The sequence below is a fragment of the Archocentrus centrarchus genome, chromosome 15, assembly GCF_007364275.1.
Source record: "Archocentrus centrarchus isolate MPI-CPG fArcCen1 chromosome 15, fArcCen1, whole genome shotgun sequence".
Lineage (NCBI taxonomy): Eukaryota > Metazoa > Chordata > Actinopteri > Cichliformes > Cichlidae > Archocentrus > Archocentrus centrarchus.
The window spans coordinates 29,655,407-29,670,405 of record NC_044360.1 but is presented as its reverse complement, the minus strand read 5'-3'; the positions used below and the strand labels follow the sequence as shown (position 1 = coordinate 29,670,405).

The 14,999-nt window shown below is 42.1% G+C and overlaps 1 protein-coding gene across 2 annotated transcripts in view; it reads right to left on the bottom strand.

The window, feature by feature from the left end:
- Window positions 1-6,612, bottom strand: part of fancl (FA complementation group L) — a 30,827-nt gene extending 24,215 nt beyond the window's left edge. For both annotated transcript variants that reach the window (XM_030747884.1, XM_030747885.1), the window contains exons 1-5: window positions 6,279-6,612; window positions 5,707-5,765; window positions 4,455-4,515; window positions 3,966-4,022; window positions 3,594-3,691 (exon numbers count right to left, since the gene is read on the bottom strand). In XM_030747884.1, the coding sequence (XP_030603744.1) occupies window positions 3,594-3,691; window positions 3,966-4,022; window positions 4,455-4,515; window positions 5,707-5,765; window positions 6,279-6,365 (362 nt within the window). In that variant the 5' untranslated portion in view covers window positions 6,366-6,612. The remainder of the gene's footprint in view (window positions 1-3,593; window positions 3,692-3,965; window positions 4,023-4,454; window positions 4,516-5,706; window positions 5,766-6,278) is intronic.
- Between the last annotated feature and the right edge of the window lie 8,387 nt (window positions 6,613-14,999).

The following is a 14,999-nucleotide window of genomic DNA, read 5'->3' as shown; positions in this document are numbered from 1 at the left end:
GGTAGTGTTTGCACGCACGTCACTCTGACTGTAAACATGATAGCTCAAAAAGTTTTGAATGAATTCTTATCAAACTTTGTAGGGGTGCAGAGTGGGGTCATTTTAACAATTCATTAAAATTTGGCTTAAATCCACCAAGTTCTTTAAGGTAAATGTAATGATTTATTGGTTGAAAATTAATTAAATCCTTATTAAAACTTAGAAACTATGATTCTTACAAGTGTGGTGTGTGTTGTCAACATGTAGAAAGAAATCATGTCACAATTATTGATCTAACTGTTCATTATTGCTCAATTAGCAAGTGGACCCGGCATTTAGCGCTTAACATTAGCAAGCTACTGAGCATTAGCTTGCTAATACTACCCCCGCCCCCGGCCACACGCACCAGGCTGAAACGTTTTTCTGGCTAGAACCCTGGACAACATATAAGCATATAGGGAATGATATCTGGGGATTTTAAGTATCACATTACCTTGAACCTCTAACCTCTTCTTCAAGGTCAAATAAGGCCAAACGTTCATCAAATGTCTTTTATCTTTAAAATTCTGCTGCCTTTGTTTGTATTGACACTAGGGCTGCAACGATTCATCGATTAACTCGATTAAATCGATTCTAAAAATTTATCGACACAAATTTACTGTGTCGATGCTTCGTTTAAACTCTGCAGCGCTCAGCTGTCTCGGTGTAAGCGGCGCTCCTCACTAGCATTAGCAGCATTAGTGCTGACGTTTTTTTGTGGGTTTATTGGGGGCTGGCAAACCAACATAGAACTGCATTACCGCCACCTACTGGACTGGAGTGTGAATCACTCACGTATACACAAGCACACATTCTAAAAAGCTCTCCGTCGCTGCGATGGATTTCATTTAACACAGAGTGGATCATCACTAGAGTTGCCACCTGTCTCGTAAAATACAGAACCCCGTATGTTACGGGACTCCGTGGAATACGGCTCCGTAACATGCCGTGTTCCGTACTTTACGGGACGGGTGGCAACTTTCGCTGACATGCATTTCCACGCCTCCACTGCTCTCTGTGTGTCTGTGTGTGTTGTGTTCGCTGAGAATTTCAGCTGCTATTTTTGTCTTTACTTCAGCTGTAGCTACCAGAACTGGTTTGCTAGCGAGCGCGGGCCATTAGCACTAGCGATGGTTCGGTACCGGAAGGCCCGCCCCCCAGGACCGAGGGGCTCCTTCAAAATATTTTTTATACTTTAATCCCTTATTAGTGACTAAATATAGACCTGCAGTAGAAACGTATTTTCGAGAATGCTTGTGAATACAAACCATTACACCATTACTCACACATGCGCCATGGCTCCCGCAGCCACTAGTTTTTCAAAACACTCATAGCAGGCAGCGGTTTTAACTGCGCAAGCGCAAAGAGGCAAAGCTGTGACGGTGAGCTCAATTAGTGAAAAAGGAAACGTTTTTCCAGCGTCCAAAACAGCAGCTTTTTCTTTTAGTAACCACCATTAAATCTGTGAAACAGCTGGAGGTCCTTCATCAAGCACCTGATCAGCAAGTGTTAAGGTGAAGAAAAGAGAACTTTGTAGCTGCTCCATTCACCGCTGTTTGTTCACATGGCGAGAAACTGCATTACGGAAGTTAAAATATGCAGATAAACTGTTAATAAAAAAAAGTATTTCTTATCCGATTACTCGATTAATCGCTGGAATAATCGATAGAATACTCGATTACTAAAATAATCGTTTTATGCAGCCCTAATTGACACCATTTAGGAAATGGTGCTAGTATACGGGGATTCTCAATATCGCATGACAGTTTGCATCCAAATATCATGTCACATTTGACCTCTGACCTCACTTTTATATTTCCTTCTTTCAAGTTGACCCAAAATTCAATTCAATTCAGTTTTATTTATATAGCACCAAATCACAACAGTTGCCTTGAGGCTCTTTATATTGTAGGTAAAGGCCCTACAATAACAACAGAGAAAACCCAACAGTCAAAACAACCCACTGTGAGTGAGAACTTGTCAACAGTAGGAAGGAAAAACTCCCTTCTAACAGGAAGAAAACCTCCGGTGGAACCAGGCTCAGGGAGGGGCAGCTATCTGCCATGGCCAGTTGGGGCTGAGGGGAGAGAGACAGGACAAAAGACACACTGTGGAAGAGAGCCAGAGATTAATAACAACTACTGTTCTATCTTTAAAGAAAGAGAACGAGACTGAGCTGCCTGGTTAGTTAGAAACATACTGCATTATATTATTATATAATAAGCTCAAGATATTCATGTCCAGTTATTTGCAAATCAATACCTATTATCCATCACCTACTCCTACATAATGTTTGTGTAATCAAAGTAGCCATCTGTCATGCTGCCCTTATCTGATTTTACTGCACTACAAACTTCTTAAAGGACATTTAAAAAGTACAAAGAAAAAAAAGAATATATACAAAAAACAATACTATTCGCTTCAAAGTAAATACTGCCCAGAGAGAGCACTCCCATGGAGGAGGTTTGCGCTCTCAGAGTGCTTCTTTTTTAAATCATGAATTAACTGTGATTAACCACATTTTTAGAAAACTGAGTTCAATTTCACGAGCCACACTCAGGCCTGATTACTGCCAGACCTGCTGAATCAAGAAATCACTTAAGTAGAACCTGTCTGACAAAGTGAAGCAGGCTAAAAGAGCTCAAAAAGTAACACATCATGCCAGAATCTAAAGAAACAGCTGAGAAGCAAAGTCACTGACATCTATCAGTCTGGAATGGGCTACAAAGCCATTTCTAAGGCTTCATACAGGTTCTGTATCTTGGTTACAGTGGTGGCTCTCAAAGGAAATTCATACATGCGGCCGTTAGACAGTAAACAAATTATTTCAAGTAGACCCTTGTCCAACACACGGTTAATTGGCCTGCAAGCTGTAGCCACCCATTTAGCTATGGCTGTTGTATGTTTGTTGCCTGTAGAATTGTCCAAACGTCTCTGCTGAAAGCAATCCAGCACGGTCTGCCTTTGGCGAGGACTCTATGCATCAGCTGTGTGCTTGGCCAGCAAGTGATCTTTGAGACTTGATGTACAACGGTGGTATAACTCACGTCACATCAACAGTAAATACAAATAATCGCACATTAAAAAAAAAAAATAGAGGCACACGCACACACACACTACACTGCTAGCACCATAAAACGGGACTGCAGGACATTTCCAGAAGACTGCATTGTAACAACATGATGAGTGTTGTTCCCTTCATCTGTCACTGGTTTAAATGTTAATGGCCCCAAACACAGCCTGGTTCTGCCATAGGTCTCTGCCTGATAAAAGGAAGTTCTTCCTTCCATCTTCTTAGGGTGATGCTCATAGGGGATTGTCTGACTGTTGGAGTTCTCTAATACTGATTTTCTTTACCTTACATTATAAAGCACCTTGAGATGAATGCTGTTGTGTTGTTCTGTTATCCTATAATCAGCAGACACAACCCTAAGCTGCGACTCACACAAACCAGCAGTCAAAGTGCCATTCAGAGCTGGCAAACATGATGACAAACATTTCACAGCGTAATGACCAACGCTCCTATTAAAACCTGCTTCCGGAGCATGTGTTGGTGCTCTTACAGGCCCACTTACTTGTCCCACCCAAGGGTCTCCATCTCAGAGATGAGCTGAGAGTAATACTGTGGAGGCGGGATGGAGCGGCACTCAGGGCGGCTCTTCAGAACCACTTCCTGCAACAACACACACAGAGCTCTTCTTATTTTAAGCCCAGATTACTATGCACATCATATTACAACTTACTCTCAGGAGTATTCTTTATACAGTGCAAACAGAATCAGGATTGTGAAGACTGTTGTATTTATTTTATGGCACAAAATATACACGTTCGTGCATGCATCTCAAGCAATGCTATTGACAGTGCCTGGAGGTTCCCATTTAGTTGCTATTCATAAAGCTACAATGTCAAAGTGACCGTGCAAGCAGCCATGTCATTCTCCTCCTTACCAAGACAGTCTTCAGCTCCAGAATGAAACCGACAAGATCAGCCGACTGCTGCAGCCTCTGTGAGGAGTCAAACGCGAGAGAAAAGACATCCTTGAATGGAGGGATAATGAAGTGACAGTGTCTATTTTTTTCCTCTAGCCAGCCATTCAAATCAAACACAGTGTTTGTGATTAATGGGGGCTGCCACCAGCTTTAATAATTAATGATAGCTTAAAGGCTGTGAAAATAATGAACTTTGCAGCCCGGGGTGAAATATCAATCTCATCCAAATAACCCTGAGGGGCCACATAACAAATAGGGACATTTTCCAGGCGATGTTAATTAAACAGTGAAAAATATTTTTTCTCTGCCTGTGAGTGAGGCAAGCCTGATGGGTGACAGAGGGAGCAGGAGCGACACAAAGGAGCCAAATATAAAGCACACAGCAAACAGCGTGGTCTCAAAGACAGAGACAGGGTATCACTAAATATCAACATGCAGCACATTTACCTGCTTCACTATGTGCTCATATCCACGCAACAGGTGTTTCAACTGCCAGCAGCAGTGCAGCCTGTAAGGACACAGTTATGAATGGTTACTAAGCACATCTTCTGTGGCTAAGCAGGAGTTTCTGGTTAAAGCACAATATGCAAGCTGGTGACCCCAACCAACTAGCCTGGCTCTGCTGGAGGCTTCTTCCTTTAAAAAAGGGAGTTTTTCCTTTCCACTGTCACCAAGTGCGCACTCATAGGGGATCATCTGATTGTTGAGGTTTTCTCTCTATTGTTGTTACAGCATAAGGTGTTTTGAGGGTGCTGTTATTGTCAATTGGTGCTATATAAATAAAAATGAACTGAACTGAATACACAAGACAGACCACAGTCTTATAATTAGTAGCCGGTGAGGCGTCAAATTGAGCAGGGACGGACGAGGATCAGGAGAAACAGCGAGGACTGTTGAGAAATTCATGTTTGGTGTGAGGGGAACCAGCGGAGAACAGGGCAAGTGTCCTGGGAAGTAAGCTACACTGTCTAATGTTGTTCCTAAACACTACTGTAAAGTTAGCTCTCACATATTAAGATTTTAAAATTTTGATTCTTAAAACTAGAGTATTGATACTTCCTTATAAGAAGGGTTTATCCTGGCTGAAAAGGGGCCTTTGTGTGATGACGTAAGCTCAATTTGTACACATATATAGTATTATTACTTAACACAAATCTATGTATTTTCCCATTATTTCTGACCAATCCATAAGCAGTAGGTATTTTAAGTGTCTTTTAAAGCACTGCTGTAAATGCACACTTTGAATTTTACCCTTTATGTCTCCTAAAGCATTTAAAATCATTTGCTTTACTTATAATTTTCATTTCCATTACATACTTTGAATATAATCACCCTCTTAAAATAATGGCCTCAATAATGGCAGTCATTTTTTTAAACAAGTTTTATTTTTGCCTAAATCATCATATTTTCAATATTTATTTCAGTTTTTTGTCTTTTCTGAAAAACTTGAAAAAAAAATGACTTGGGCCATTATTTTAAGAGGGTGACCATATACTTCTTTTTGAAAAATCTTACCTGCAAGTTGCTCTTTAAGCTACTTACACAACCCCAAAGGGGCTCTGTGCCTCTGGTGGAATCAAACCAGCAACTGTTTTAACCACTACAGTATAGTGGTACTTTATCACATTTACCTTGTTACACCTATCACAGCTATTACATTTACATAATTTGTAAAGAGAATGTGAGGAGATGGTTGTACTTGGCCTGTTTGAGCTGTCGATCTGGTGGGAGAACGATTCTCATCCTGAAGTCTCTTTCCTTGGAGCAAAACAAGCAAACAAACACAAATAACAAAGCATCATGAGTACGCCTCAGAGGTTAATAAATGCTGCGTATTTAAAGATACACACACACACACACACACACACACACACACACACACATACATATATATACATATAAGTGGAACATTGCTTTAGACCAGGTTTTGAGCTTTTTTCAGCTGTACGGATGAAACTCGGTGCAGTAATCAACAACTTTCAAAATAATATACCAGTTTATGAAGTCGTTTCAGGCGCTCATACAATTGTGATTCTGCCTTCAACCCTGTAAGCTGGCGGTGGGAGCAAATGTCAACGATAAAGTTGAATAAGTTTAATAAAAACAGGCTGAATTTACCAGAAGTTTCTATAAATCAGTTAGATGTCTAAATGTATACTTTCCAGACAAGTATTCATATTCAAAGCACAAATGTTTAAATAAATCGGTTTTTTTTTAATATAGCATGGCCGTACATCCAACGGTAAACAACATACAATTATATTCTCTTACCTGAACAGTGATAAAGCCATCGTAAACTGTTTGCTGTCTGTTGAAGGGTAAAAGCAGCGGGTTATCGTTTACCAGTGATTTTTCCATAAAACTAAATATGACCTGATTCCTCCAAGGTTCCGCTGTCAAAGCAGGATGACTGCTTCTAGCTCAAGTTGGTAAACTTTACAGAGGAAACTGGCGCTTTTTGATTACTCAGAAACCTGATCCAGAACAGAGATATTCAAACGAGTGCTGTTAAAGGCAAAAGTAGTAAGAAGTCGGTCGACTTGGGCTGGAAAAAAAAGAACGAGCGAGTATCTGCTGAAACCTCCACGTCCCGCCATTAAACCCAAAACAGTCCACGTCATTCAGCTGCCTTCACGGACTTACAAAAAGTATCGGAATTCTGAAACTTATTTACAGTTGTGTGACGTTTAAATGTCAGCATGTAAATGAATTTACTGATAAACTGCCGGCTTGCATCCAGGCGTTATTATATCCTACTTGCCCTGTGGGCAGTCTTTGTCCTCCAAGCTCGGGTCCTCTACCAGAGGCCTGGGAGATTGAGGGTCCTATGCAGTAACTGTTCTTAGGACTGGGCTCTTCAGATGTCGTTCCTGTAATCTGTAGGAGCCACTCTCCTAGTTTAGGGGTCTCTGCCCTGAGTGTTCCGATCACCACAGGGAACACTGTTGCTTTCACCTTCCACTTAATCTCTAGCTCTTCGATCAGCCCTTGGCATTTATCAAGCTTCTTCTTATTGATGTTATTGTCGCTTGGTATTGCTACATCACTACGGGCTTCCTCCTCTGCTTGTACACCACTACTATGGTTGGATAGTCATCACTAGTTTGTCCATCTGTATTTGGAAGTGCCACAGGATCTTAGCTCAGGGACCACTCTAGCTGGACTGAGAATGTGCAGAGAATGACCTTAGGACTGCGAGGCCATTCTCGGCACAGATGTTCCAGTATACTATGACAGTCACTTGGTTCCTTCCCACTTTGTGACAGTGGGAAGGAAAATCTTCCTTTGAACAGGAAGGAACCTCTGGCAGAACCAGGGGATCTAATTTTAAAAAAATGGAGACAGTGTCTGTCTCCCGAATCCAAACTGGGAGCTGATTCTACAGAAGAGGGACCTGAAAGCTGAAGGCTCTGCCCCCCATTCTACATTTAAGTATCCTAGGAACCACAAGTAAGCCAGCAGGCCGAGAGTGAAGGTGATACATCACTTTGAGGTCTTTAAGATAAGATGGGGCCTGATTATTCAAGACCTTGTATGTGAGAAATATTTTAAATTCTATTCTGGATGAAGAGAAGCCAATATAGGAGGAAATCTGCTCTCTCTTTCTAGTCCCTGTCAGTATTCAAGCTGCAGCATTCTGAATCAGCTGAAGGCTTTTCAGGGAGCTTTAAGGACAGGCTGATAATAATGAATTACAATAGTCCAGCCTAGAAGTAATAACTGCATGAATTAGCTTTTCAGCATCACTCTGAGACAGGATGTTTCTAATTTTAGATATTGTGCAAATGCAAGAAAGCAGTCCTACATATTTGTTTAATATGTGCATTGAAGGACATATCCTGGACAAAAAATAATATTTCTAATGTTTGTAGGGTCAACTACAATAACTTCAGATTTATCTGAATTTAGAAGCAGGAAATTAGAGGTCATACAGACCTTTATGTCTTTAAGACATTCCTGCAGTTTAACTAATTGATGTGGCTTCATGGAAGGATATAACTGAGTATCATCTACATAGCAATGAAAATATATGCAATGTTTTCTAATAATACTGCCTAAGGGAAGCATGTATAGTGTAACTAGAATTGGTCCTAGCACAGAACCCTGTGGAATTCCATGATTAACGTTAATGTGTGAAGAAGACTCTCTATTTACATGAACGAATTGGAGTTTATTAGATAAATATAATTCAAACCACTGCAGCACAGTACCTTTAATACCTATGAAATGCTCTAATCTCTGTAATAAAATATTATGGTCAACGGTATGGAACGCTGCACTGAGGCCTAGCAGGACAAGCACAGAAATGAGTTCACTGTCAGAGGCTGTAAGAAGATCATTTGCAATCTTCACCAATGCTGTTTCTGTACTCTGATGAATTCTGAAATCTGACTGAAACTCTCCAAATAAACCGTTCCTCTGCAGATGATCAATTAGCAGTTTTACAACTACTCTTTCAAGGAGTTTTGAGATAAAAGGGAGGTTGGAGATTGGCCTATAATTAGCTAAAACAGCTGGGTGATGGCTTTTTAAAGAGTGGTTTGATTACTGTCACCTTGAAGGCCTGTGGTACATAGCAAACTAATAAAGACAGACTGATCATATTTAAGATTGAAGCATCAATTAATGTAAGGACTTCCTTGATCAGTCTAGTAGAAATGGAATCTAATAAACATGTTGATGGTTTGGAGGAAATAACTATTGAAGTTAACTCCAAAAGATCAATCAGAGAGAGCAAGTCAAAACAAATACCATATGTCTTTGAGATGGTTATGAATACATTTTTCTTTAATGGTTAAAATTTTATTTGTGAAGAAAATCATGAAGTCATTACTAGTACAGTAGTTAAAGTTTAGGAAATACTGAGCTCAGCAGAGCTCTGACTCTGTGAAAAGAAACCAGGGGTTCTTATTATAGAGCATAATGAAGGAATTATATCCCTAAACATAGTCACAGCACTTTCAGAAAGACTTCTATTGTAATAAAACTTTTGGTGTTGTCTAATCCATTAAGGTAAATGCAAATGGTATTAAGGAGGGAGCTACTGTAACCAGGTTTCTGTAAGGTCGAATAAATCAATATGTTGAATTTGTTATCTGTGCTGTCCTTTAAGCTGGCTTTTTCTAGCTAGTGGTATGATTTCTTGATGTCAGCCATTTCTTCTATCTGTTGATGGTACAGCCTATGCAGGGGTTTGGTCATCCATGATAGTTCATTTTCATGTAACTTATCACATCTGTCTTCAGCTGCCTGAGGCATTCTTGGAGCAGCTCATCTCAGGGGACCATCTTCCTGATGTAGTCACATTTGTAAGTTTCTTCCTTGATTGTGGCTCTGACACTCACTGATCCACACCCTCTCTCTTTCCATTGCTCATAGAGCCTCAGGGTGCTGGACTTCAGGTGGAAACCTCTCTGTATTGTGAGGAGTTTTCGTGTCTTGACATCAGTGGCATCTTTCTCCCCCTGTGGCCAGCTTATTATTCCAGCTGGTATCTGATGACCAGTAGGGCCTATACATTGATGGCTTGGATCTTATTTCTATCATTCAGTTGGGTTCTCAGCATCTGTCTCACCTTCTGGAGGTATTTGGCTATGGCTGTCCATTGTGCATCTTCATAATGTTGGCCAGTGGGATACCCAGTTACTTGTAGCTGTCTTGTATATCTGCTATTCTGTCTTCTGGTAGCTCCACCTCTTCAATCCAGATCACCTTTCCTCTCTTTGCAACCATTTGGCCACACTTGTTACACTAAATTACATCCTGATGTCCTCACTTCAGATCCTGGTGAGATAGATCAGTGACTCAATGGCTTGCTCACTCTTGACATACAGCTTGATCCATGTACAGGATATGGCTGATTGGTCACTCCACTCCTGAATCTAGATCTGTATCCACTCTTAGTGATGAGGGCTATGTGGAACAGCGGGGACAGCACATCACATTGGTATATGGAGTACTTGGGGTGGCTGTAGCTCACGAGGTAAAGCAGGTCACCTACTAATCGGAAGGTTGGTGGTTAGATTCCTGGCTACTCCAGGAATACTGAACCCCTACTTGCTCTCCGATGCAACTGTCGGAGTATGAATGTGTGTGAATTTTAGATAGAAAGCACTTAGCTGTAGAAGGAAGTGCTTGTGTGAATTTGTGAATGAGGCATGTTGTATAAAGTGCTTTGAGTGCTCAAAGTAGAGTAGAAAAGCTATATAAGAACCAGTCAATTTATATTCCGCACTTCATGGTGACTTATGTGAATGCTTTCATGTTGGCCTCCAGTGTCCTTCCACAGTCCTGCTGAGTTCCTGATGAATGTTATTAGCACACTATTAGTCTTGTGCAGCGCCATGCACTTCAGTATCCATAGTATGTGGGGCATTGAGTCATAGGTTTTCTTGTAGTCAACCCAGGTGGTGCTCAGGTTGGTCTGCCTGGTCTTAGAGCCCTGGTGTACTGCTCTATCAACCAGGAGCTGGTGCTTTGGCTCGTGTGCCTACTCATCTTGGTTGCTATGATACCTGAGAGGAACTTCCATGTTCTGAAGAGACAGATAATTGGCCGGTAGTTTAATGGTGTTGCACCCTTGTGGTGATCCTTCATGATATGACCCACGCCCTCTTCACACCTGGGCACATGTGTTCAAGCACATGATCAATAGAGGGTCATAACCACCTCCAGGGGACTACGCCCTCAGGGGTTTAAATACCTGGGTCTCTCCACCATTTGGTTGAGAACTGAAGAAGCCTTTCGGATGAGAGGTGAAACGTCTTCAAGAAACAAAAAGAAGTCCAGTCGCCTTTTTCAAGCTACAGAGACTACTATGACCTGGATAACTGAGAATCTACACAGACATATTGCCTTGCACTTTGGGAGGAACACCCTTCAATTGGTGCGGGAGTATGAAAGGGACTCAAGAAAGCTAGCGGACTACAGGAACCACCTTCGTTTCAACTTGAGATGCAGACAGTCCAGACTGGTTCCCAAGAGTTTGCACCTTGGGTCCACAGTAAAAGGACATAGAGCTGACCAAATTCTATGGAGAGCACAGAACCACCTTTTGAGTGAAAGGATAAGACAGGTCCATTTCACCATAGATGCACTCCAGAACAAAATCCACCAGACTCAGCAGAAACTCTCATCACTCTTACCTCACACCATCGCAGAAGAAGTTTCTACATTTGTGGACAAAGCCCAGCTCGCACAACACATCAAAGGCAAGGAAAGACAACTACGTAAATTTCAAACTCTGCAAACCAAGGCATACCATTCATCTGTTAACAAACAGGACGACACGATAAGCAATGGAAACCAAGGAAAGTGGGTGAAGAACCTATCAGACAGGGTCCTCACCAAACCAGAAGAAAATGTGCTAGCCAAAGGACTCAACTTTGCCATAGCCCCACAACAGCTTCCTATAGTAGACCTCATCACAGCAACAGAAACCGCTATAAGAAATAACAAACTTTCTCATCCTGTAGCAGAACAGATCAGGATGAAAGTTTCAGCCACTCTCTCCAGTGCAAGACTTCCTCCATCCAACCTCACCATTCAGGAGAAGAAGGCCATCACAGCCCTAAGCAAGGATCAAAACATCACCATACTGCCAGCCGACAAGGGGAGGTGCACAGTTGTGCTGAATTCATCGGATTACCACAACAAAATTACTACACTCCTCAGTGACAACAATACTTATGAGGTCTTGAGACGTGATCCCACAAGCAACTACAAGAAAAAAGTTGTTTGCTGCCTGCAACAACTTGAAAAGGAAAAAGTCATTGACCGCCCCACTTACTACCGCCTGTACCCTGGAGAAGCCACTCCATGCATTTATGGACTCCCAAAGATCCACAAAGAAGGAGTCCCACTTCGACCCATTATCAGCAGTATAAACTCGGTCACCTACAACATTTCCAAACACCTCGCCACCATCTTATCACCGCTTGTTGGCATCACACCCCACCACATTGAAAACTCTACAGATTTTACTAACAAGGTCCAGAATCTTGTACTGGATCCAGATGAAACCATGGTGTCCTTTGATGTGGTTTCACTTTTCACTTGCATACCTACAACTGAGGCAGTGGAGACCGTCAGAAGACGACTACAGGAAGACGATTCCTTACTGAACAGAACCAGCCTCACCCCAGATCAGATTTGTGCACTTTTAGATCTCTGCCTTACCACAACATATTTTAAATACAATGATGGATTCTACAGACAGAAGCATGGATGTGCCATGGGCTCCCCAGTGTCTCCCATTGTAGCCAACCTTTACATGGAGGAAGTGGAAAGTAAAGCTCTTGGTTCTTTCAAAGGGACGGCACCTAGCCACTGGTACAGATATGTAGATGACACCTGGGTCAAAATCAAAACCCGAGAAGTAGAAGCCTTCACTCGTCACATTAACTCAGTGGATAAATACATACGTTTTACCAGGGAGGACACCAGAGATAACAAGTTACCATTCCTGGACTGTGCGGTGCTTATCGAGGAAGATGGAAGCCTCAACATTGAAGTTTACCGGAAGCCCACACACACAGACCAGTATCTCCTCTTTGACTCCCACCACCCTCTGGAACACAAACTTGGGGTGATCAGGACCCTACAACACCGTGCGGAAAGTGTTCCCTCTAAGGCAGAAGGGAAGCATAAGGAACACACACACATTAAGAAAGCCCTCAAAACATGCGGTTACCCCAACTGGGCCTTCATCAAATCAGCTAAGATGCACAGGAATGAAGGCCAAACACAAACTACAGAGAATGGGAAGGACAAGAGGAACAACATTGTCATCCCATATGTGTCAGGCTTGTCAGAGAAACTCAGAAGAATTTTCTCCAAGCATGACATCTCAGTATACTTCAAACCAAGTCACACCCTAAGACAAAAACTGGTTCATCCCAAGGACAAACCCGCCAAACACAAGATCAGCGATGTAGTGTATGCTGTTCAGTGCAGTGAAGAGTGCTCGGACCTCTACATTGGTGAAACCAAACAGCCTCTTCACAAACGAATGGCACAACATAGAAGAGCCACCTCGACAGGACAAGATTCAGCAGTACATCTGCATCTGAAGGAAAAAGGGCACTCTTTTGAGGATGCCAATGTCCACATTTTGGACAGGGAAAACAGATGGTTTGAAAGAGGAGTGAAAGAAGCCATCTATGTCCACTGTGAACAACCATCATTGAACAGAGGAGGTGGATTACGTCACCAACTTTCCCCCGCTTACAGTGCTGTCCTGAGCTCCCTTCCCAGACGTCTCAACCCCCATTCACACCTTTGTTCCAGTGACCTCAATAGGCCACAGGAAACAATGGAGCGGAGTCCCAAGTTGGTTTCAACTGAAACCACTGATTAAATATGACCCACGCCCTCTTCACACCTGGGCACATGTGTTCAAGCACATGATCAATAGAGGGTCATAACCACCTCCAGGGGACTACGCCCTCAGGGGTTTAAATACCTGGGTCTCTCCACCATTTGGTTGAGAACTGAAGAAGCCTTTCGGATGAGAGGTGAAACGTCTTCAAGAAACAAAAAGAAGTCCAGTCGCCTTTTTCAAGCTCCAGAGACTATCCTTCATGATAAGGATTTTTATGCCCTGTGTTAGCCAGTCTGGATGAGTATCTGCTGTTAGTAGACCATTTATTTCTGCGGCCAGGCAATCATAGAGCGGAAGTGTTGTTAGGTTCTTCAGCCATGCCTATAAACACTATATTGCCAAAAGTTTGGACTATAGATCAGTGGAGATGTGTTCTCTGGAGTGGCAATCCAATAGATAAGTCTGGGTTTGGTGGTTGCCAGGAGAACGGTACTTATCTGACTGCATTGTGCCAAGTGCAAAGTTGGTGGAGGGAGGATTATGGTGTGGGGCTATTTTTCAGGAGTTGGGTTCAGCTGCTTAGTTCCAGTAATAGGAACTCTTAATGCTTCAGCATACCAAGACATTCTGGACAATTTCATGTTCCAAACTTTGTGGGAACAGTTTGGGGATGGCCCCTTCCTGTTCCAACATGACTACGCACCAGTGCACAAAGCACGGTCCATACAGATACGGATGAGTAGTGACCTCAACCCGATAGAACACCTTTGGGATAAATTAGAGTGGCGATTACAAGCCAGGCTTTCTCATCCAGTGTCTAACCTCACAAATATGTTTCTGGAAGAATGATAAAAAATTCCCATAAAAGCACTCCTACCCCTTGTGGGGCTGACATCATATTTAAACCCCACGGAATAAGAATGGGATGTTCCTTAAGTTTATATATGTATAAAGGTGGACGAACAAATCCAATACTTTTGGATACACATCTTTGGAACAATAGGTCAGGAGTATGAACCCCGGCCAATGCATCCAGTAAGGCAGTGTTTCTCAAACTGTGGGGTGCACCACACTGGTAGGCCGCATGGTTATGACAGGTGGGGCGCAAACAACCTGGGAGAAAAGCCATGCAGAATAAATGTTGAACATCGGATTATTTCTCATGGCAGAACAAGTAAATTAAATTGGCAGATGTTAGCGCAGCAACTAGCGAAACTGTCCAGCTCGCAATCACTGAACTAGACCTGTTTTTGTTGTCGGTGCCTTTTGGAACATTTACAATGTATATATGTATATATATATGCATACGCTCCTGATCAAAATCTTAAGACAGTTAAAAAATTGCAAGAATTTGCATTTTGCACTATTGGATCTTAAGAAGGTTCTAAGTAGAGCTTCACAATGCTAAAAGAAGAAATCGGTGCAAGAGACAAAAGCTTTTGAGCAGGGAATTTATTGAAAACTGCATTAACACTCAAACATGATTTTTTCAGCTGATCAAAAGTTTAAGACCATTTTGCCCAAGCTTTAGCTGTCTGACTCGTGGTCACATATTTGACTCTAGAATACAGAAGTTCATGGTCGTTTTTATACACTTGTAGATGACAACTTAATCAAGTGCATTTGATTAGCAACAACTTTCACAGGACTGCATATAGTCCTGTGAAAAC